The sequence below is a fragment of the Myxine glutinosa genome, chromosome 2 (assembly GCF_964187855.1).
Source record: "Myxine glutinosa chromosome 2, kmMyxGlut1.1, whole genome shotgun sequence".
In the NCBI taxonomy this organism is placed as follows: domain Eukaryota; kingdom Metazoa; phylum Chordata; class Myxini; order Myxiniformes; family Myxinidae; genus Myxine; species Myxine glutinosa.
In genome coordinates this window covers 26,956,238-26,979,379 of record NC_136262.1, presented here as the reverse complement: position 1 = coordinate 26,979,379, position 23,142 = coordinate 26,956,238, and the positions used below count along the sequence as shown (strand labels likewise).

The following is a 23,142-nucleotide window of genomic DNA, read 5'->3' as shown; positions in this document are numbered from 1 at the left end:
AATTTCAGCTTTCAACGACACCCAGAAGGTACCGAACACTAACATCAATCAATCAGTCAGTCAGTGGTTAGAAAGAGCGTGTGTGTGTGTGTGTGTGTGTGTGTGTGTGTGTGTGTGTGTGTGTGTGTGTGTGTGTGTGTGTGTGTGTGTGTGTGTGTGTGTGTGTGTGTGTGTGCGTGCGCGTGCACAGCCGTCGCAGCATTCCTTGCTCCCGTTCCCCTATAATGACCCCTTCTCCATCCTCTCTTCCTTTTGTCAATCTTCATTTGCTCAATTTCGGTCCAATCGCTTGTGCGTACATAATAAATATACGGTCCTTGACGCGCTTAATATCTCTGCGGTCCTCGCGGTGTTATGACGCAGTCGTGGAGTATTCCCATAGGACGTTCGTACGTCACACGCCCACGGATACGCGGCGTGTCTCGTCGTCGCGATGTGAAATCGCGTTTTAATATTTATTCTCGCGATATGTTTTATCCTCCCCAGCAGGTTGTAAACAAACCTGCAGTCGTGGAAGTCATTAACCTGCGCGCGTTTCCGCAATGGAGACCATCCCGCTGGGAGCTGCCCGATCGGTCCTTTTCCTGTGCGGTTATTTATTCTACCTGTGGACTGGATCGACGGCGCAAGACCCCCGTATGGCCTAACTCGTACTAACCGCACCTTGATCGGAATACCGCATATGCGGAACACCTATTTCCGAACGGGCTCGCGCTGTTCCGCGCTCGTGGGATGGAAAGGTCACGTTGGGTTCTTTGTAGTTGTACATTCGTATTTGAGAGCGGAACCACAAGGGTGACTGACTCGGGAGTGGGACTGGGTTGCTCCATCCTGATGGGAACCGACTATAAAACGTGCGTTAGACTTGGAATGCATACCTGCTGTAGCATACCTGCTGTAGCATTCCTGTTGAAGCATACCTGCTGTAGCATACCTGCTGTAGCATACCTGCTGTACCACGATGCCGAGCAAGTCGAAAATGAGTGTTTGGTGGAACTAATCCCACCCTGTGTCTGTGATTTTGGCCCCCAATTGGGTGTCAGCCATCACTACTTACAACATACCACCTTGAATTATTTATATATTTATATTCATTTTACCATCACTACTTACAACATACCACCTTGAATTATTTATATATTTATATTCATTTTACCATCACTACTTACAACATACCACCTTGAATTATTTATATATTTATATTCACTTTACCATAACGACTTACAACATACCACCTTGAATTATTTATATATTTATATTCACTTTACCGTCACTACTTACAACATACCACCTTGAATTATTTATATATTTATATTCATTTTACCATCACTACTTACAACATACCACCTTGAATTATTTATAGATTTATATTCATTTTACCATCACTACTTACAACATACCACCTTGAATTATTTATATATTTATATTCACTTTACCATAACGACTTACAACATACCACCTTGAATTATTTATATATTTATATTCACTTTACCGTCACTACTTACAACATACCACCTTGAATTATTTATAGATTTATATTCATTTTACCATCACTACTTACAACATACCACCTTGAATTATTTATATATTTATATTCACTTTACCATAACGACTTACAACATACCACCTTGAATTATTTATATATTTATATTCACTTTACCATAACGACTTACAACATACCACCTTGAATTATTTATATATTTATATTCACTTTACCGTCACTACTTACAACATACCACCTTGAATTATTTATATATTTATATTCACTTTACCGTAACTACTTACAACATACCACCTTGAATTATTTATATATTTATATTCATTTTACCATCACTACGTACAACATACCACCTTGAATTATTTATATATTTATATTCACTTTACCATCACTACGTACAACATACCACCTTGAATTATTTATATATTTATATTCATTTTACCATCACTACGTACAACATACCACCTTGAATTATTTATATATTTATATTCACTTTACCATCACGACTTACAACATACCACCTTGAATTATTTATATATTTATATTCACTTTACCATAACTACTTACAACATACCACCTTGAATTTATTTATATATTTATATTCACTTTACCATCACTACGTACAACATACCACCTTGAATTATTTATATATTTATATTCACTTTACCATCACGACGTACAACATACTACCTTGAATTATTTATATATTTATATTCACTTTACCATCACTACGTACAACATACCACCTTGAATTATTTATATATTTATATTCACTTTACCATCACGACTTACAACATACCACCTTGAATTATTTATATATTTATATTCACTTTACCATCACGACCTACAACATACCACCTTGAATTATTTATATATTTATATTCATTTTACCATAACTACTTACAACATACCACCTTGAATTATTTATATATTTATATTCATTTTACCATAACTACTTACAACATACCACCTTGAATTATTTATATATTTATATTCACTTTACCATCACGACTTACAACATACCACCTTGAATTATTTATATATTTATATTCACTTTACCATCACGACTTACAACCTACCACCTTGAATTATTTATATATTTATATTCACTTTACCATCACGACCTACAACATACCACCTTGAATTATTTATATATTTATATTCATTTTACCATCACTACATACAACCTACCACCTTGAATTATTTATATATTTATATTCACTTTACCATCACTACTTACAACATACCACCTTGAATTATTTATATATTTATATTCACTTTACCATCACGACTTACAACCTACCACCTTGAATTATTTATATATTTATATTCACTTTACCATCACGACCGACAACATACCACCTTGAATTATTTATATATTTATATTCATTTTACCATCACTACATACAACCTACCACCTTGAATTATTTATATATTTATATTCACTTTACCATCACTACTTACAACATACCACCTTGAATTATTTATATATTTATATTCACTTTACCATCACTACGTACAACATACCACCTTGAATTATTTATATATTTATATTCACTTTACCATAACGACTTACAACATACCACCTTGAATTTATTTATATATTTATATTCACTTTACCATCACTACTTACAACCTACCACCTTGAATTATTTATATATTTATATTCACTTTACCATCACTACGTACAACATACCACCTTGAATTATTTATATATTTATATTCACTTTACCATAACGACTTACAACATACCACCTTGAATTTATTTATATATTTATATTCACTTTACCATCACTACATACAACCTACCACCTTGAATTATTTATATATTTATATTCACTTTACCATCACTACTTACAACATACCACCTTGAATTATTTATATATTTATATTCACTTTACCATCACTACTTACAACATACCACCTTGAATTATTTATATATTTATATTCACTTTACCATAACGACTTACAACATACCACCTTGAATTTATTTATATATTTATATTCACTTTACCATCACGACCGACAACATACCACCTTGAATTATTTATATATTTATATTCACTTTACCATCACGACCGACAACATACCACCTTGAATTATTTATATATTTATATTCATTTTACCATCACTACATACAACCTACCACCTTGAATTATTTATATATTTATATTCACTTTACCATCACGACCTACAACATACCACCTTGAATTATTTATATATTTATATTCACTTTACCATAACTACGTACAACATACCACCTTGAATTATTTATATATTTATATTCACTTTCCCATCACTACTTACAACATACCACCTTGAATTATTTATATATTTATATTCATTTTACCATAACTACTTACAACATACCACCTTGAATTATTTATATATTTATATTCACTTTACCGTAACTACTTACAACATACCACCTTGAATTATTTATATATTTATATTCATTTTACCATCACGACGTACAACATACCACCTTGAATTATTTATATATTTATATTCACTTTACCATCACGACTTACAACATACCACCTTGAATTATTTATATATTTATATTCACTTTACCATAACTACTTACAACATACCACCTTGAATTTATTTATATATTTATATTCACTTTACCATCACGACTTACAACATACCACCTTGAATTATTTATATATTTATATTCATTTTACCATAACTACTTACAACATACCACCTTGAATTTATTTATATATTTATATTCACTTTACCATCACGACTTACAACATACCACCTTGAATTATTTATATATTTATATTCATTTTACCATAACTACTTACAACATACCACCTTGAATTATTTATATATTTATATTCATTTTACCATAACTACGTACAACATACCACCTTGAATTATTTATATATTTATATTCACTTTACCATCACGACGTACAACATACTACCTTGAATTATTTATATATTTATATTCACTTTACCATCACTACGTACAACATACCACCTTGAATTATTTATATATTTATATTCACTTTACCATCATGACTTACAACATACCACCTTGAATTATTTATATATTTATATTCACTTTACCATCACTACGTACAACATACCACCTTGAATTATTTATATATTTATATTCACTTTACCATCACGACTTACAACATACCACCTTGAATTATTTATATATTTGTATTCACTTTACCATAACGACCTACAACATACCACCTTGAATTATTTATATATTTATATTCATTTTACCATAACTACTTACAACATACCACCTTGAATTATTTATATATTTATATTCACTTTACCATCACTACATACAACCGACCACCTTGAATTATTTATATATTTATATTCACTTTACCATCACGACCTACAACATACCACCTTGAATTATTTATATATTTATATTCACTTTACCATCACGACCTACAACATACCACCTTGAATTATTTATATATTTATATTCACTTTACCATCACGACCGACAACATACCACCTTGAATTATTTATATATTTATATTCATTTTACCATAACTACTTACAACATACCACCTTGAATTATTTATATATTTATATTCACTTTACCATCACGACCTACAACATACCACCTTGAATTATTTATATATTTATATTCACTTTACCATAACTACGTACAACATACCACCTTGAATTATTTATATATTTATATTCACTTTACCATCACGACTTACAACATACCACCTTGAATTATTTATATATTTATATTCACTTTTTTTTTTTTTTTTTTTTTTTTTTTTTTGTATACAAGATCGAGGCTCGTGAAAGAGCGAAAATTAATCACACAGAAAGACAAACAGACACATAAAACAAATAACATCGGGAGCGGTAGACAAGATGGGGAGAGAGGGGGAAGGACACAAACACAACATTTGAGAGCAGGGACCGAGAGACATGGAGACATCGAGAGATCTGTGGGAGGGAGAGGGCTTTGGGCGGGAGGCATGTGAAGGGGGGAGGCATGTGAAGGGGGGGAGGCATGTGAAGGGGGGGGGGTGGGAGAGGTATAAACATATGGACACTGCCAGGATTTCCAGGAAATAAGTTGGAATTTCAAACAAGGTGGATCTGGGGTGAATTAGTGGGGGTAGAAAAGATCAAGGTTATGGATGGGGGAAGATAAGAGATGGTGGTGAACAGCTGTTTTAAAGACCTGGAGGGAGGAGAGGGATTGAAGGGAGTGTGGGAGTTTGTTCCACAGGCGGGAGAAAAGAGGAATGAAAGAGTGAAGGTGAGCAGAGAGCCGAGATTTCGGCAGTTTAACCATCAGAGGGTTGCTGGCAGATCTTGTGCGACCTGTAGGAATATTTGGGGGACAGAGCACGGAGAGAGCTGGGGGAGCAAGGCCGGAGAGGAGTCGGTAGAAGACAGAAAGACCACCTACCTGCCTGCGGTGAGTGAGTGAAAGGCCCTCAGAGATAGCTTCATCGTGGGAGATTCCAATGATTTTGAAAGCTTTGGATTCAACAGCGTGAAGCCGAGCCAGGTGTGATGCAGGAGCACCAGCCCATAGGGGAGAACAGTATTCCATTGAGCTGCGGATGAAAGCCTTGTATGTGGTGAGGAGCTCAGGTGTGCCGAGGAAGGACTTCGCACGACGGAGGATGCCCAGTCGGCGACTGGCTTTGGAGGCCAGCTTGGAAATGTGGTTTTCCAAGAAAGATCATGGCAGATAGTGAGACCCAAAAGCTTGAGTGACAGAACTTCTTGGAGAGGATTGTTGAGAAAGTAGATGGGAGGGTTGTCCAGTCGATCTTTTCGGAGAGACATAGTAAGAGAGTGAGATTTGGCAGGATTGAAAGACATGTTCCACTTGTTTGACCAGTCTGTGATTTTGTCCAGGTCTTCAGAGAGTGAGGAGGCTGCAGACTGCCTATCTGAGGGAAGAGGAATGGAGCGGCAGAGAGTGGAGTCATCAGCAAAGAGATAGAGAGGATTTTCCAGAGAGTCAGAGAGATCATTGATAAAGACCAGAAAAAGCACAGGGCCCAGCACACTTCCTTGGGGAACTCCAGCCTGAACAGGAAGGGGAGATGAGAGAAATCCATTCAGGGCCACACGTTGACTACGACCAGAGAGGAAGTCCGCAAGCCATGCATGGAGATTTCCATGGATACCATAGGAGGAGAGTTTGGTGAGCAGAGCTGGGTGCCAGACCGTATCAAAGGCCCTTGATATGTCAAGGGAGACAGCTCTGATTTCCTGTTTGGCATTCAGGACCTCCATCCATTGTTGAGACAGCAGAAGCAGCATGTCCAGAGTAGAGTGACCTGGTCTGAAACCAAATTGATGATCAGAGATCAAGCCATTGGAGAAGAGGAAAGATTTCATATCCGAAGCAATGATGGATTCCATGACTTTGCTGATAATTGGGAGCAGGCTGATTGGTCTGTAGTTGCAAGGATCTGTTTTTGCACCTTTTTTGTGTAAAGCGGTAATGTTAGCTGATTTCCAGGATGCTGGCAGATGACCTTGAGCAAAAGATAGGGTGAAAAGAACAGAGAGAGGGTGAGATAGAGCGGCAGAGCAGGATTTTAGGACCCGTGGGCTGATGCCGTCTGGTCCAGTTGCAGAATCAGAGTCGAGGTTTGACAAAAACTCCTCCACCTTGTCAGGAGAGAAGGACACAGAGTCCAGGAGCATTTGGGTTCGACTGGGAAAGGTGGGAACAGAGAGAGATGGGTTTGGGACTAAGGATTTCGAGGCGAACACAGAGTTGAGGCATTCGGCTTTGTCACGTGCGATGTCAACTGTGTGGCCATTTGAGGTAAGGGAGGGGATGGAGGGGGAACAAACACCAGAAACGGATTTGACCAGACGCCACCAGGATTTGGAGGAAGGAGACAGGTTTGAGAGTTCATTCTTGAGTGAGGAGAGATAGTGCTTCCTGGCACTCCTGAGGGTAGACACACACTTGTTCCGAGCTTGGTGGAAGGAACTGAGATTTCCTTCAGTTGGATTAGCCTTCCAAGAGGCAAAGGCAAGTTGTTTCAGGGCAACTGCCTCACCACAAGATTCAGTGTACCATGGACGGGAGGAAGGGTAAGACAATTGAAGGCGAGATGGGATAAATCTGTGCATGAGAGAGATCAGTTTGCTTTGGAAGAATTCCCAGGAAGAATTGATGTCAGAGGCAGTGGAGATTATATTATAATATAATATTATATTATATTATAACTACTTACAACATACCACCTTGAATTATTTATATATTTATATTCACTTTACCATAACTACTTACAACATACCACCTTGAATTATTTATATATTTATATTCACTTTACCATAACTACTTACAACATACCACCTTGAATTATTTATATATTTATATTCATTTTACCATCACTACGTACAACATACCACCTTGAATTATTTATATATTTATATTCACTTTACCATCACGGCTTACAACATACCACCTTGAATTATTTATATATTTATATTCACTTTACCATAACTACTTACAACATACCACCTTGAATTATTTATATATTTATATTCACTTTACCATCACGACTTACAACATAGCACCTTGAATTATTTATATATTTATATTCACTTTACCATAACTACTTACAACATAGCACCTTGAATTATTTATATATTTATATTCACTTTACCGTAACTACTTACAACCTACCACCTTGAATTATTTATATATTTATATTCACTTTACCATCACTACGTACAACATACCACCTTGAATTATTTATATATTTATATTCACTTTACCATCACGACCTACAACATACCACCTTGAATTATTTATATATTTATATTCACTTTACCATCACTACATACAACCTACCACCTTGAATTATTTATATATTTATATTCACTTTACCATCACTACATACAACCTACCACCTTGAATTATTTATATATTTATATTCACTTTACCATCACTACATACAACCTACCACCTTGAATTATTTATATATTTATATTCACTTTACCATAACTACTTACAACCTACCACCTTGAATTATTTATATATTTATATTCACTTTACCATCACTACATACAACCTACCACCTTGAATTATTTATATATTTATATTCACTTTACCATCACTGCATACAACCTACCACCTTGAATTATTTATATATTTATATTCACTTTACCATCACTACATACAACCTACCACCTTGAATTATTTATATATTTATATTCACTTTACCATCACTACATACAACCTACCACCTTGAATTATTTATATATTTATATTCACTTTACCATCACTACTTACAACATACCACCTTGAATTATTTATATATTTATATTCACTTTACCATAACTACTTACAACATACCACCTTGAATTATTTATATATTTATATTCACTTTACCATCACTACATACAACCTACCACCTTGAATTATTTATATATTTATATTCACTTTACCATCACGACCTACAACATACCACCTTGAATTATTTATATATTTATATTCACTTTACCATAACTACTTACAACATACCACCTTGAATTATTTATATATTTATATTCACTTTACCATCACGACCTACAACATACCACCTTGAATTATTTATATATTTATATTCACTTTACCATAACTACTTACAACATACCACCTTGAATTATTTATATATTTATATTCACTTTACCATCACGACCTACAACATACCACCTTGAATTATTTATATATTTATATTCACTTTACCATCACGACCTACAACATACCACCTTGAATTATTTATATATTTATATTCACTTTACCATCACAACCGACAACATACCACCTTGAATTATTTATATATTTATATTCATTTTACCATCACTACATACAACCTACCACCTTGAATTATTTATATATTTATATTCACTTTACCATCACGACCTACAACATACCACCTTGAATTATTTATATATTTATATTCACTTTACCATCACTACATACAACCTACCACCTTGAATTATTTATATATTTATATTCACTTTACCATCACGACCTACAACATACCACCTTGAATTATTTATATATTTATATTCACTTTACCATAACTACGTACAACATACCACCTTGAATTATTTATATATTTATATTCACTTTCCCATCACTACTTACAACATACCACCTTGAATTATTTATATATTTATATTCATTTTACCATAACTACTTACAACATACCACCTTGAATTATTTATATATTTATATTCACTTTACCGTAACTACTTACAACATACCACCTTGAATTATTTATATATTTATATTCATTTTACCATCACTACATACAACCTACCACCTTGAATTATTTATATATTTATATTCACTTTACCATCACGACCTACAACATACCACCTTGAATTATTTATATATTTATATTCACTTTACCATAACTACGTACAACATACCACCTTGAATTATTTATATATTTATATTCACTTTCCCATCACTACTTACAACATACCACCTTGAATTATTTTTATATTTATATTCATTTTACCATAACTACTTACAACATACCACCTTTAATTATTTATATATTTATATTCACTTTACCGTAACTACTTACAACATACCACCTTGAATTATTTATATATTTATATTCATTTTACCATCACTACGTACAACATACCACCTTGAATTATTTATATATTTATATTCACTTTACCATCACGACTTACAACATACCACCTTGAATTATTTATATATTTATATTCACTTTACCATAACTACTTACAACATACCACCTTGAATTATTTATATATTTATATTCACTTCACCATCATCACTTACAACATACCACCTTGAATTATTTATATATTTATATTCACTTCACCATCATCACTTACAACATACCACCTTGAATTATTTATATATTTATATTCACTTCACCATCACTACTTACAACATACCACCTTGAATTATTTATATATTTATATTCACTTTACCATCACTACTTACAACATACCACCTTGAATTATTTATATATTTATATTCACTTCACCATCATCACTTACAACATAGCACCTTGAATTATTACCTGGCAAATTTTTTTTTTTCACGAGTACGTTGATCACTCCACTTTGTTACTTGCAAAATTGAAGATTTATAAGTAGTTCAACTCAATATTGGTTGGTCTTGTGTGTTATTCTGTCTGTCTGCCTGTCTTTGTTTGTCTGTCAATTGCCTACAGGTCACAATTTTAAACCGATCTTCACGAAACTTCACAAGCTGGTAGAGTTGGTCATAAGGAATAAGCCTTTTGATTTTGAGGTCAAAGGTCATCTTCAGGTCAGGTTTATAAAATTGTCATTTTTTATCCTATTAACTTGAAAATTGAACATAATTTGCATATTGAGTCAATAAATTGGAAAACCAACTATTTTTGAGGTCAAAAGGTCAAAGATAGACTCAAGATCAAACTTCCAAAATCATCAATTTTCTTCTGAAAAATCCATTTTCATTCTATTAACTTGAAAATTAAATAGCAATTACATAGTGCATCACTGAATTGGGAAATCAACTATTTTGTGGTCAAAGGTCAAAGGTCAACTCAAGGTCAAACTTCTGATATCAATTTTCATCTGAAAAATCATCAGTTTTATTCCGATTGACCCGAGCTTTGATTAATATTGTCAATTTTAATCTTAATGAAATGGACAATTTGATGTATCTGTGGCAACATTATTTTGGGGGGAGGGGTGGATTTTTCATATATCGTGCTCTGGCTTCTTATTTGTTACTTGCGAAAATCGAAGATTTGTTGGTCTTGTGCGTTATTCTGTCTGCCTGTTGTCTGTCTGTTGTCTGTATGTCGGTCACCTACGGGTCACAATTTTCAACCTATCTTCACGAAACTTCACCAAATGGTAGAGTTGGTCATAAGAAAGAAGCCTATTGTTTTTGGGATCAAAAGGTCAATAGGTAAACATAGGCCGAAGATCATCAACTTTGTCAAATTTCTAAAATCTTCAATTTTAATCCGATTGAGTTGACATTTTAAGAGGATTTGCATACCAGGTCACTGAATTCAACCACCAATTATTTTTGAGGTCCTCATAGGCTAACGACTTATTTTAGGGATTTTGCAAGTATCGTGCTATGCACGACATGTTTCTTGTTTGTTTGTTTGTCCGGTCACCTTTCATCGCCTCCAGGTCACAATTTAAAACTCATCTTTATGAAGCTTCACAAAATGATAGAGTTGGTAGTCCGACAGATTCTGATTTATTTTGGAGGTCAAAAAGTTAACATAGGCCAAAAGGTCGACCACTTTTTTCAAATTTCTAAAATCCTCAATTTTCTTCTGATTGACTTGAAATTTGAATAGGATATTCATATCAGCAAACTGAATTCAACCACAAACTAGTTTTGTGGTCAATGTGAGCCAAATGGTCAGTATAGGCCAAAGGTCAACAACTTATTTTCAACAAGTATAGTATGAACGACATATTTTTTGTTTGTGTGCAGGATATCTCAAAAAGTTGTGGATGGATTTGGGCGAAATTTGGTGGGTGGGTTGTGTGTGTAACAAGGACAAATTGCTTACATTTAGGTGAACATTGATCCATATGTGGATTTGGATACTGGAAGTTTTAAAGTGATTCTTCACCATTAACAGACAGGGCCTAAGAAGATATATAGCACGATATTTCAAAATGTTGAGGACAAGTCATGACAAAACTTGGCGGATGAGTTGGTTAGGTGACATGAACAAGCCGATTTGATTTTGGTTTGAGTCCCGATCCAGATCTGGCCTATCGGTGGAATAGAAAACATAAACTGTTCAGCTTGTCGGAAGTATGTGCTCTACCAGGTGCCGTTCTATTTTCTGTACTGTTTTTAAAATTTGTTTGTGGAAATTAGGAGGGTTTATCAGAGCGTGGATTGTGAGAGGAGGGAGGTTATCAGCCCACACACGAACCACCGACATATCCAAATGCAACACTCTCCTTAACTTGCCTGGTTCCTTGTCTGGTTTTAGAGAGCACACGTGTTCGTTACATTTTCCTGTATAATCCCTATGTCAATGATACTGCCTTTCAATGGATGCATAAGAACAGGAAAACAGCAAAACAGCATAAGAACAGCAAAACATGGATGAATTTCAGTGGGTCCGCTTGTCCTCTGCAGGAACCGAGCAGCAGGAACGTAGCTGTGTGCCTGTGAGGTTTCATGAAGACTCAAACGTGTGCGCATGCAATGGCAGCTACTGTGATATAGTGGGTGTGGTTCCTCGACCTGATCGCGCCCACCTGCTCGTGTACACCAGTTCTCAAGCTGGAGATCGCTTGCTGCACCACCAGATACCATTGCTGCCTGGTCCTCCCACTAACTCCACCAAAGGCAGGTACTTTCCCCTACCCACAGGCAGATGCAGTGACAGTAATCAAAAAATTCTGTGAATTTACTGTGTATATATATATATATATATATATATATATATATATATATATATATACACACACATACATACATACATATACATACATACATACACACACACACACACACACACACACACGCAAAATGTTTGTTTGATTGTTTGTGAACCGACTCCTCTCAGCTCCCAAGCTTAATCGGCACGAAACTTTATCGGATAACATATTTTACCACGATGCACCTCAGTAGGGATTTTTTAACAGTTACTTTCTCACAATTCATAACTTATAAACAGCCGAGCTACCACCTGTCGCCACGATCTCTGTGGGTTGATTGACATGTACAAAGCTTTATAAAAAGACCAATTTCTTTTCGGATTTCAACCCATATATTTGGTGAGATGGTGAGCTCCGATCATCAAATATGTTATCAGATGTGAAAAGCAACTCTTAATTCAGACGTTACCATGATCGGTAAGTTCGGCGAAAAGGAGTCACATCATCTTACTATAATTCACCAAATGTCCGCCCATCCGTTCGTCCGTCTATGTCTGTCCGTCCGTTCCCAGGTACCGCAAAAACGGCTGAACCGATCGCAACGAAATTTTGGGTGGGTAATCCTGGGACCCCCTGGAGTAAAATAGGCTATTGTGGCGGACACGAAGCTCACTGGCGTGATGGCATCATTCCGCGCACCAAGTGGGCGGCGGCCACGCCCGAGGGGTAGGCGTGGCCGCGGGATATACACCGGGCTCGCAGCCCGGAGCGCTCCAGTGCTACAGTGGAGCTCTTGAAATAAAGACTTTAAACCTACCGCGTTGGCCGCTTCCTCCTTGTTATACAAGTAAGCGTGCATAGCACCGCGCTTCATTGGTGACCCTCTGACGTTGGATCAGCCGTCGCTGACCGACCGAATACGCCATCGCAATGGCAAACAACGCGGTTACGATCAAACTCCCCGAGTTCTGGGAGGCGCAAGCTGAAGTATGGTTCCTGCAGGCAGAAGCCCAGTTCCGACTTCGAGGCATCACGGTGGACGAGACCATGTCCTGCCATGTGGTCGCCTCCCTCGGGCCCGGCACGGCCGCCCGCGTCGTGTCGGTCCTGAGGAATCCACCGGCCGACGGCAGGTACGAGGCAATCAAGCGTCTCCTCCTCGCCACATTCGGCCTCACGGTGGACGCACGGGCCGACCGCCTCCTGGACCTCCCCGAGCTCGGCGACACGCGACCGTCGGTCTGCATGGACCATATTCTGTCGCTGATGGGCGACGAAACCCCGAACGCTCTATTCCGGGCGTTATTTCGACGCCATCTGCCGGCACGAGTACGCCTCGCGTTGGCCGGTTCCGTGACGACGGAACCCCGAGCTCTCGCTGCCGAGGCCGACAAGTTCTTTGCAGCTTTGGACACGCAGGCGAGTTTTGGCGCGGCCGTCGCGCATCCCGAGGCTGACCCTGATGCTGATGCACCACACCTCGTGGATCCCAAGGCTGATGCACGCCGCGTGGCCGCCACCACGCCACGCCCACCACCACCGCGAAAACCGCGGCCTCTGCCTTCGCCACAAACCTGGTGCCATTTCCACGCCAGGTTTGGCCACAAGGCGAGGAATTGTTGCCCGCCGTGCTCCTTCGGCAAGTCGGGAAACTACAAAGCCGGCGCTCGGTAGTGGCCCTGAGCGTCGGCCATTCCGGCAGCCTTCTTTTTATAACGGACACCTTGTCCGGGCGCCGTTTCCTATGCAACACGGGGGCACAGGTGAGCGTTATCCCTGCCTCTACGTCCGACAAGCACACCGCGGGCCGGGGCCCCGCGTTGCTTGCCGCGAAGGAACACCCATACGCACATTCGGGAAGCGCTGCCTCTCCCTGCGGTTCGGAAGGCAACGCTTCACGTGGATGTTCGTAACCGCTAGTGTCCCCATGGCACTGCTCGGTGCGGACTTCCTCTGTGCACACGGGTTGTTGGTAGATGTGAAGAACAGACGTCTCGTCCAGGCTGAAACGTTCAGCTCGCTTGCTTGCGCGCTGAACAGCTCGTTGAGCGGCTCACTGAGCGGCTCGCCAAGCGGCTTGCTGAGCGGTTCGGTCCCGGCGAGGTTAGTTTGTACGCTTCCGGCAGCGGACGACTACACCCGCCTCCTCGCCAGCTTCCCGGCCCTTACACGGCCCACCTTCTCGGCGGGGGCCGTCAAGTACGGGGTGGAACACCACATCCCCACCGCCGGGCCACCAGTCTACGCCCGGGCACGCCGCCTCGAGCCGACGAAGCTCGCGGTAGCTAAAGCGGAGTTCGCTACGCTGGAGCGGCTCGGCATCGTGCGGCGCTCCGAGAGTGCTTGGGCGTCGCCGCTCCACATCGTGCCAAAGCCCGGCGGGGGATGGCGACCGTGTGGGGACTACCGGCGCCTCAACGACGCCACCACCCCCGACCGCTACCCCGTCCCTCACATCCAGGACTTCTCCGCCCGGTTGGCGGGCATGTCCTTCTTTTCGAAGGTGGACCTCATATGCGGCTACCATCAGGTCCCCCGTCAGGCCGGAGGACATCCCGAAGACGGCGGTCATCACGTCATTCGGTCTTTTCGAATTTCTTCGGATGCCCTTCGGTTTGAAAAATGCGGCTCAGGCGTTCCAGCGACTAATGGACAGCGTCTTGCGCGACTTGGATTTCGTCTACGTGTACCTGGACGACATCCTCATCACCAGCGCGTCCCGCGAAGAGCACCTACACCACCTCCGCACGCTCTTCGAACGTCTGGGCCAGCATGGCCTCATCGTGAACCCCGCCAAGTGCCGGTTCGGCGTAGCCGACATCGACTTTTTGGGGCACCGCGTCACCAGGCACGGGGCCGTCCCCCTACCGGCCAAGGTGGAGGCGGTGAAGGGGTTTCCGCGCCCCCGCACGATCAAGGGGCTCCAGGAGTTCCTGGGCATGGTAAACTTTTACCATCGGTTCCTGCCCCGCATCGCCCAGCTCCTGCGCCCCTTACACGAGGCCCTTCGAGGGAAGCCGGGCAAAGGTGACGTTACCTGGACCGAGCAGATGGACGCGGCGTTCGCGGGCGCGAAGCTCGCCTTGGCTAACGCCACCATGCTCGCGCACCCGGCGCCCGATGCACCAATCGCCCTCACCACCGACGCTTCGGACTACGCGGTGGGCGCGGTGCACGAGTAATGGGTGCGTGGTGCCTGGCAACCGCTGGCGTTCTTCAGCCGGAAGCTTCGCCTGCCCGAACGCCGTTATAGTACCTTCGACCGCGAGTTGCTCGGGCTTCACCTGGCGGTCAGGCACTTCCGCCATCTGCTCGAGGGCCGTGCGTTCACGGCCTTCGTCGACCACAAGCCACTGGTCTTCGCGATGGGCAAGGTCGCCGAGCCGTGGTCGGCCCGGCAGCAGTGTCACCTCTCGGCCGTGTCCGAATATACCACGGACATCCGGCACGTCGCGGGTAAAGACAACCCGGTGGCGGATTGCTTTTCCCGGTCCGTCGCCCACGCAGTCCACCTTGGCATCGACTATGCCCGGATGGCGGCGTACCAGGCCGCCGACCCCGGCGTCCAGGCCTTGCGGACCGCTGTCACGGGCCTCCGCGTCACCGAGGTGCCGTTCGACGGTGCGGGCACGGCCCTCTTGTGCGACGTCTCCCTCGGGCGGCCTCGCCCCATCGTGCCCGCGGGCTGGCAGCGCCAGGTTTTTGACGCCATCCACGGCCTGTCCCACCCAGCCACGAAGGCCTCCCAGAGGTTGGTCGCCGACAAGTTTGTCTGGCATGGCCTCCGGAAGGCCGTCCACGGCTCGACCAGGACGTGCCTCGCGTGCCAGCGCGCGAAGGTGCACCGGCACACCCAGGCCCCATTGGCCCCGTTTACGGTGCCGGAACATAGGTTCGACCACGTGCACGTGGACCTGGTGGGACCTCTGCCCCCATCGCGGGGTTTCACCCATGTCCTGACAATGGTGGACCGCACCACCCGGTGGCTGGAGGTCGTGCCTTCGGCGGCGACGATGGCGGCGGACGTCGCGCAGGCGTTCATCGCCACCTGGGTCGCCCGGTTCAGCGCCCCCTCGGACATCTTGTCTGACCGCAGCCCCCTGTTCACCTCGGAGCTCTGGAGGGCGGTCGCGCGGGGGCTCGGGGTCCAGCTGCACCGAACCACGGCCTACCACCCCCAGGCCAACGGCCTGTGCGAGCGGTTCCACCGCTCGTTGAAGGCCGCGCTCCGGGCCACCCTTAGCGACGGCGGCTGGATCGACAGGCTCCCCTGGGTCCTGCTGGGCCTCCGGACGGCACCCAAGGACGACCTGCGCTCATCCGCGGCGGAGTTGGTCTTCGGACAACCGCTGCGGGTGCCGGGCGAGTTCCTCCCCGACCCCACGGCACCATGGTCCGCGGCGCAGGAGCGCTCCGCGCTGCAGGAGACAGCCTGGCGGTTCGCCCCGGTGCCGACGGCGCACCACGGGCACCCGCCTACGCACGTCGCCCCGGAGCTTCGCACCGCGGAGTACGTCTTCGTCCGGCACGACGCCCACCAGACACCACTGCGGCCCCCGTACGACGGGCCTTTCCGCGTGCTGGAGACCGGTGTGAAACATTTCACCTTGGACATCGGCGGTACTCCCGACCGCGTCTCAGTGGATCGCCTCAAGCCGGCCCACCTCGACGTGGACCACCCACCGCCGGTGGCCCGGCCCCCGCATCGGGGCCGCCCCCCTGCGGGCGGACCCCCGGCACCGCCCAGGCACGCCGCCCCCCGGTCCTGCACCCATCTCGGGTGCAGCCGGAGGCATCCCAGCTGGCATCCCTGCACCCCGGACGCCGCCAGTCGCCAGAGGCTGCTTCGGCCGGGTCATCCGTTTGCCCCGCAAACTGGCCCTCCAGGTGCGCGGGAATTCTGGGGGGGCGCGTGTGGCGGACACGAAGCTCACTGGCGTGATGGCATCATTCCGCGCACCAAGTGGGCGGCGGCCACGCCCGAGGGGTAGGCGTGGGCGGCGGCCACGCCCGAGGGGTAGGCGTGGCCGCGGGATATACACCGGGCTCGCAGCCCGGAGCGCTCCAGTGCTACAGTGGAGCTCTTGAAATAAAGACTCTTTAAACCTACCGCGTTGGCCGCTTCCTCCTTGTTATACAAGTAAGCGCGCGTAGCACCGCGCTTCACTTTATTGTTTTTCCAATTTCAGCTTTGGTCTCCAGCATTTTCAGGATTGGACTCCCGCCGAACGTTATTGTCCTGGGTACCGCAAAATCGGCTTCACTGATCGCAACGATACACCCCCATAGCCGTGGGATTCCCACGGGTGACCCCACTAGTCTCTCAAATGCGCTAATTGTTGAATAACCGAAAATAGCACAAAGACACGCTATACTATACATCGATTTAAAGGTAATTTTACTGCTCATCTAACATCACTCTCAAGTGTGAAAAATGAGTTTGTAGAAATAAAAAAATGTTACCACTTAGCTAACTTTAGTAAATATACACCTCCGAATATACACATATATACATCCTAGACCTAGAGTATAAAACAAGCAATTTTGATTTGTATACCTATATAGTTGTTCAGAGAGCACATTACGATTGTCTGATAACAAAACAGATTTCGAATATCTAATTTAATGAAGTCTTGATTATCTCGGGTGATCGGGACAATTGGTGCGTTTTTAACCAAGACCATTAGGTTCCCATATGCTGCAGTTAGAAAATTCCAAGTCGTGCAGACTAAACAAAAACGAGTTCGTGAATAATTTCAACAAAGTCCCAGAAAACAAAGTCCCAGAAATCTCACACTCTTACGATGTCTCTCCGAAAAGACCGACTGGACAACCCTCCCATCCACTTTCTGAATAATCCTCTCCAAGAAGTTCTGTCACTCAAGCTTTTGGGTCTCACTATCTGCCATGATCTTTCCTGAGAAAACCACATTTCAAATCTGGCCTCCAAAGCCAGTCGCCGACTGGGCATCCTCCATCGTGCGAAGTCCTTCCTTGGCACACCTGAGCTCCTCACCACATACAAGGCTTTCATCCGCAGCTCAATGGAATACTGCTCTCCCCTCTGGGCTGGTGCTCCTGCCTCACACCTAGCTCGCCTTCACGCTGTTGAAACCAAAGCATTCAGAATCATTGGAATCTCCCGCGATGAAGCTAACTCCAAGGGCCTCTCACTCACTCACCGCAGGCAGGTTGGTGGTCTTTCCGTCTTCTACCGACTCCTCTCTGGCCTTGCCCCCCCCAGCTCTCTCTGGGCTCTGTCCCGCAAATATTCCTACAGGTCGCACAAGATCTGCCTGCAACCCTCTTATGGTTAAACTGCCAAAATCAAGACTCTCTGCTCACCTTCACTCCTTCAATCCTCTTTTGTCCCGCCTCTGGAACAAACTCCCTCACTCTCTTCAATCCCACTCCACCCTCCAAGTCTTTAAAACAGCTGTTCACCACCATCTCTTATCTTCCCCCATCCAAAACCTTGATCTTTTCTACCCCCGCTAATTTCACCCCAATTCCACTTTTTTGAAATACCAACTTCTGTCCAGGAAGTCCTTGGTGTCCTTGTGTTTTATACTTCTCCCTCCCCCCCCCCCCTTCCCATGCCTCCTCCCCCCGGGCCCTCTCCCTTCCACACATCTCCCTGCTCTCGGATGTTGTGTTTGTGTGCTTCCCCTTCTCTCCCCATCTTGTCTTCCGCTCCCTCTTTTTGGGTATTTTGTTTGTCTAGTTGATTTGTTTGTGAAGTAAATGTTAGCTCTTTCACGAGCCTCGATTCAGTATACAAAACAAACAAAAAAAAAATCATTCTGATGCGCATCCAGATAACTAACACTACCAACCACCACTACATAGGAATTTGCATAAAAGACTGAAGCTTTACGTCTATAAGGTGCAGATTCTGCAGGAACTCGAACCAAATGACGGAATCCAGCGTAAGGCATTTGCCTTGGAAATGCTCAGTCACATAGAGGAAGATGAATATTACCTGAAAAAGGTCATGTTCACAGATGAAGCTTGCTTTCATGTATCTGGGAAGGTCATCCAGCACAATGTGAGGATCTGGGGCTCTGAAACCCCCCACGTGGTCATTGAACACATTTTAAAGGTAGTAGGTTGTCGACAGCAACCGCCCAGAGTAGTACTACCGTCCTGACTTAGGAGTGTTAGAGTGGTGCCCGGAACCATTTTTCAACACTACACAGGATTATGTGTGGTGGTGTAAGATGGTTCACTCTTTCACTCTTTCATTCTTTCATTCCTCTTTTCTCCCGCCTCTGGAATAAACTCCCTCACTCTCTTCAATCCCACTCCCCCCTCCAGGTCTTTAAAACAGCTGTTCACCACCATGTCTTATCGTCCCCCATCCAAAACCTTGATCTTTTCTACCCATGCTAATTCACCCCAGATCCACTTTTTTGAAATTCCATCTTCTTTCTTGGAAGTCCTTGCAGTGTTCATATGTTTTATACCTCTCCCACCTCCCCCCAAGCCCTCTCCCTCCCACAGATCTCCCGATGTCCCTACACTCAAATGTTGTGTTTGTGTCCTTCCCCCTCTCTCCCCATCTTGTCTACCGCTCCCCTTATTATATGTTTTATGTGTCGGTTTGACTTTCTGTGTGATTAATGTTAGCTCTTTCACGAGCCTCGATCTTGTATATAAAAAAAACTGTGTATATATATGTGTATATATATGTATATATATATATATATATATATATATATATATATATATATATATATATATATATATATATATATATATATATATATATATATATATATATATATATAGATATATATATACACATATATATATATATATATATATATATATATATATATATATATATACATATATATATATATATATATATATATATATATATATATATATATATATACATATATATATATATATATATATATATATATATATATATATATATATATATATATATATATATATACATATATATATATATATATAAATGACTCCATGGTAAGATCTCCAACCTTTAATTGAACAAACAATGACTCAACGTTTCGATTTAAATTTACAAGCAGGTTTAAATTTAAATTAAAATTTACAAATTTCAACGATTACAAGCAGGTTTATGGCACAGCCATGGGTTCCCCGGTATCGGCTGTGATTGCCAACATGGTGATGGAGGATTTGGAGGAACGCACCATTCCAGCCCTGTTAGTGCAACCACGTGTTTGGTTCCGGTACGTGGATGACACATTTGTCATCTGTCATTCTGATGAGGTGGGCATCATCCATGAGACCATAAATAAAACTTTTTCCTCCATTAATTTCACCATTGAAGAGGAGAAAAATGGAGCCCTTCCCTTCCTGGATACACTCGTAGCAAGGGATCCCAAAGGAGCCTTAAAGGTAACGGTGTACAGAAAACCTACACACACTGATCGCTACCTTGATTTCAAGTCTTGCCATCCAATGGAACACAAAAGATCGGTGGTGCACACCCTCTCAAAAAGAGCACGTGATTTACCATCTACCTTTGAAGACAAGATGAGTGAGGTGGACCATCTTCAAAATGTGTTAAGGGCAAATGGCTATCCTGACAGCTTGCTACCCAACAGGAAAACGATAAGGGCTTCCCCACACAACAGGCTGAGACCGCGAGAACAACCAAAGGGTTGGTGTGTTCTCCCTTTTGTACCGGGGGTTTCACAGAGGGTCGGCAGAATTTTGAAATCGGCAGGAGTGAGGGTGAGTTTCACACCGGTTTTCACCCTTCGCCAAGCCCTTATGAGGGTCAAGGACAAGCTTCCGAGGAAGGATAGGTCAGGGGTGGTATACGTGGTGCCCTGTGGTTGTGGAGCTGAGTATGTGGGTGAAACCGGGAGGACCTTAGGTCAACGTATTACTGAACACCAAAAAGCATTTGAATGTAATTATCCTAGCAGATCTGCTATTGCCAAACATGGCCTTAAGGAAGGCCACACACCTTTATGGGACAGGGTTGATATTTTGGGCTCCACACCCAACAGAAACAGAAGACGTGTTTTGGAGGCTTGGCACACAGAAGAAACTGTTACCTCGATCACACAAGAGGTCGTTGACTTACCGGTAGCTTTTGACCCACTCTTGTGTAAACGAAGCAGGCATTCCGTACTTTGAACAACGAGTCCACATAATATATCACACAAGGTTTTTATTCGGACAATTGCCCCCTCCCACCTCCAATCCCTCCAAACCACCCCTCTCCCACACCCCCCCCCCCCCATCCACTTCCAACCCCCTCTGCCCCCCCCCCATTTTATCCCCCCTAAAACCAACCTCCTTCCCGCATTCACCTTTACCGCATAGGGCCACATGTGATGATCTTGATAATGTGACAATTTTATTTTGTCTTAAAAAATTTTGGCTTTAATATATTTACAGTTTTAATTTAATTTACAATTTAATTGTTTGCAAGTTTAACTTTTGATTAAATGTAATGATTGTTCCGGATTTTCTCAACACTTGCGTTATAATCCAGCATTGCTTACAGGATTATTTTGAACTGTTAATATGCGGTTGATTTTTGAATTTGGTCGGTAACGTCTCTGTTCACGAGAGCGGTGTGATACGGTTTCATTGGCTGTCCAGCATTGCCCACCCCACTTTGCATATACCACGCCCACTGTGCATATAAGGGGATGTTGAGATGATTTTATCACTCTTGAGGAAGATTAACGGAGGCGTGTGGCTTCACATGTTGTTAATCGAAACGTTGAGTCATTGTTTGTTCAATTAAAGGTTGGAGATCTTACCATGGAGTCATTTGGATATACTCCCAACCGCAAATCTTTGCTTATATATATATATATATATATATATATATATATATATATATATATATATATGTATATATATATATATATATATATATATATATATATATATATATATATTGTTACTGATCGCGGTTTAGATGTTATTTGCCGAGCGAAGGCTCCGCGGCCGAACAGTTGTTCCCCGACTCACCCGATTCACCCAGAACTTTGGCCGTATCGCACCGCAGCTGCCCCGCAGCTGCCCAATCTGGAAAGGACTAAAACGACGAAATGCAAAGAGGAAAAGGAATAAGACGAGAAGACGTACAGAAGAGTAATGGGATTTATTATTTACACAAGCAAAAAGAAAGCAGTCACGTTTATTTACAACACATAAGACGCAGGTGACACAGTGCAAATACTAGCTTACTTACAGACTTAATTAATACCCAGGGACAAGACACACAGAACAAACTCACGT

General features: G+C 42.5%; 1 protein-coding gene across 2 annotated transcripts in view; it reads left to right on the top strand.

The window, feature by feature from the left end:
* Window positions 1-443: 443 nt before the first annotated feature.
* Window positions 444-23,142, top strand: part of GBA1 (glucosylceramidase beta 1) — a 95,154-nt gene continuing 72,455 nt past the window's right edge. For both annotated transcript variants that reach the window (XM_068108610.2, XM_068108609.2), the window contains exons 1-2: window positions 444-636; window positions 12,635-12,847. In XM_068108610.2, the coding sequence (XP_067964711.2) occupies window positions 543-636; window positions 12,635-12,847 (307 nt within the window). In that variant the 5' untranslated portion in view covers window positions 444-542. The remainder of the gene's footprint in view (window positions 637-12,634; window positions 12,848-23,142) is intronic.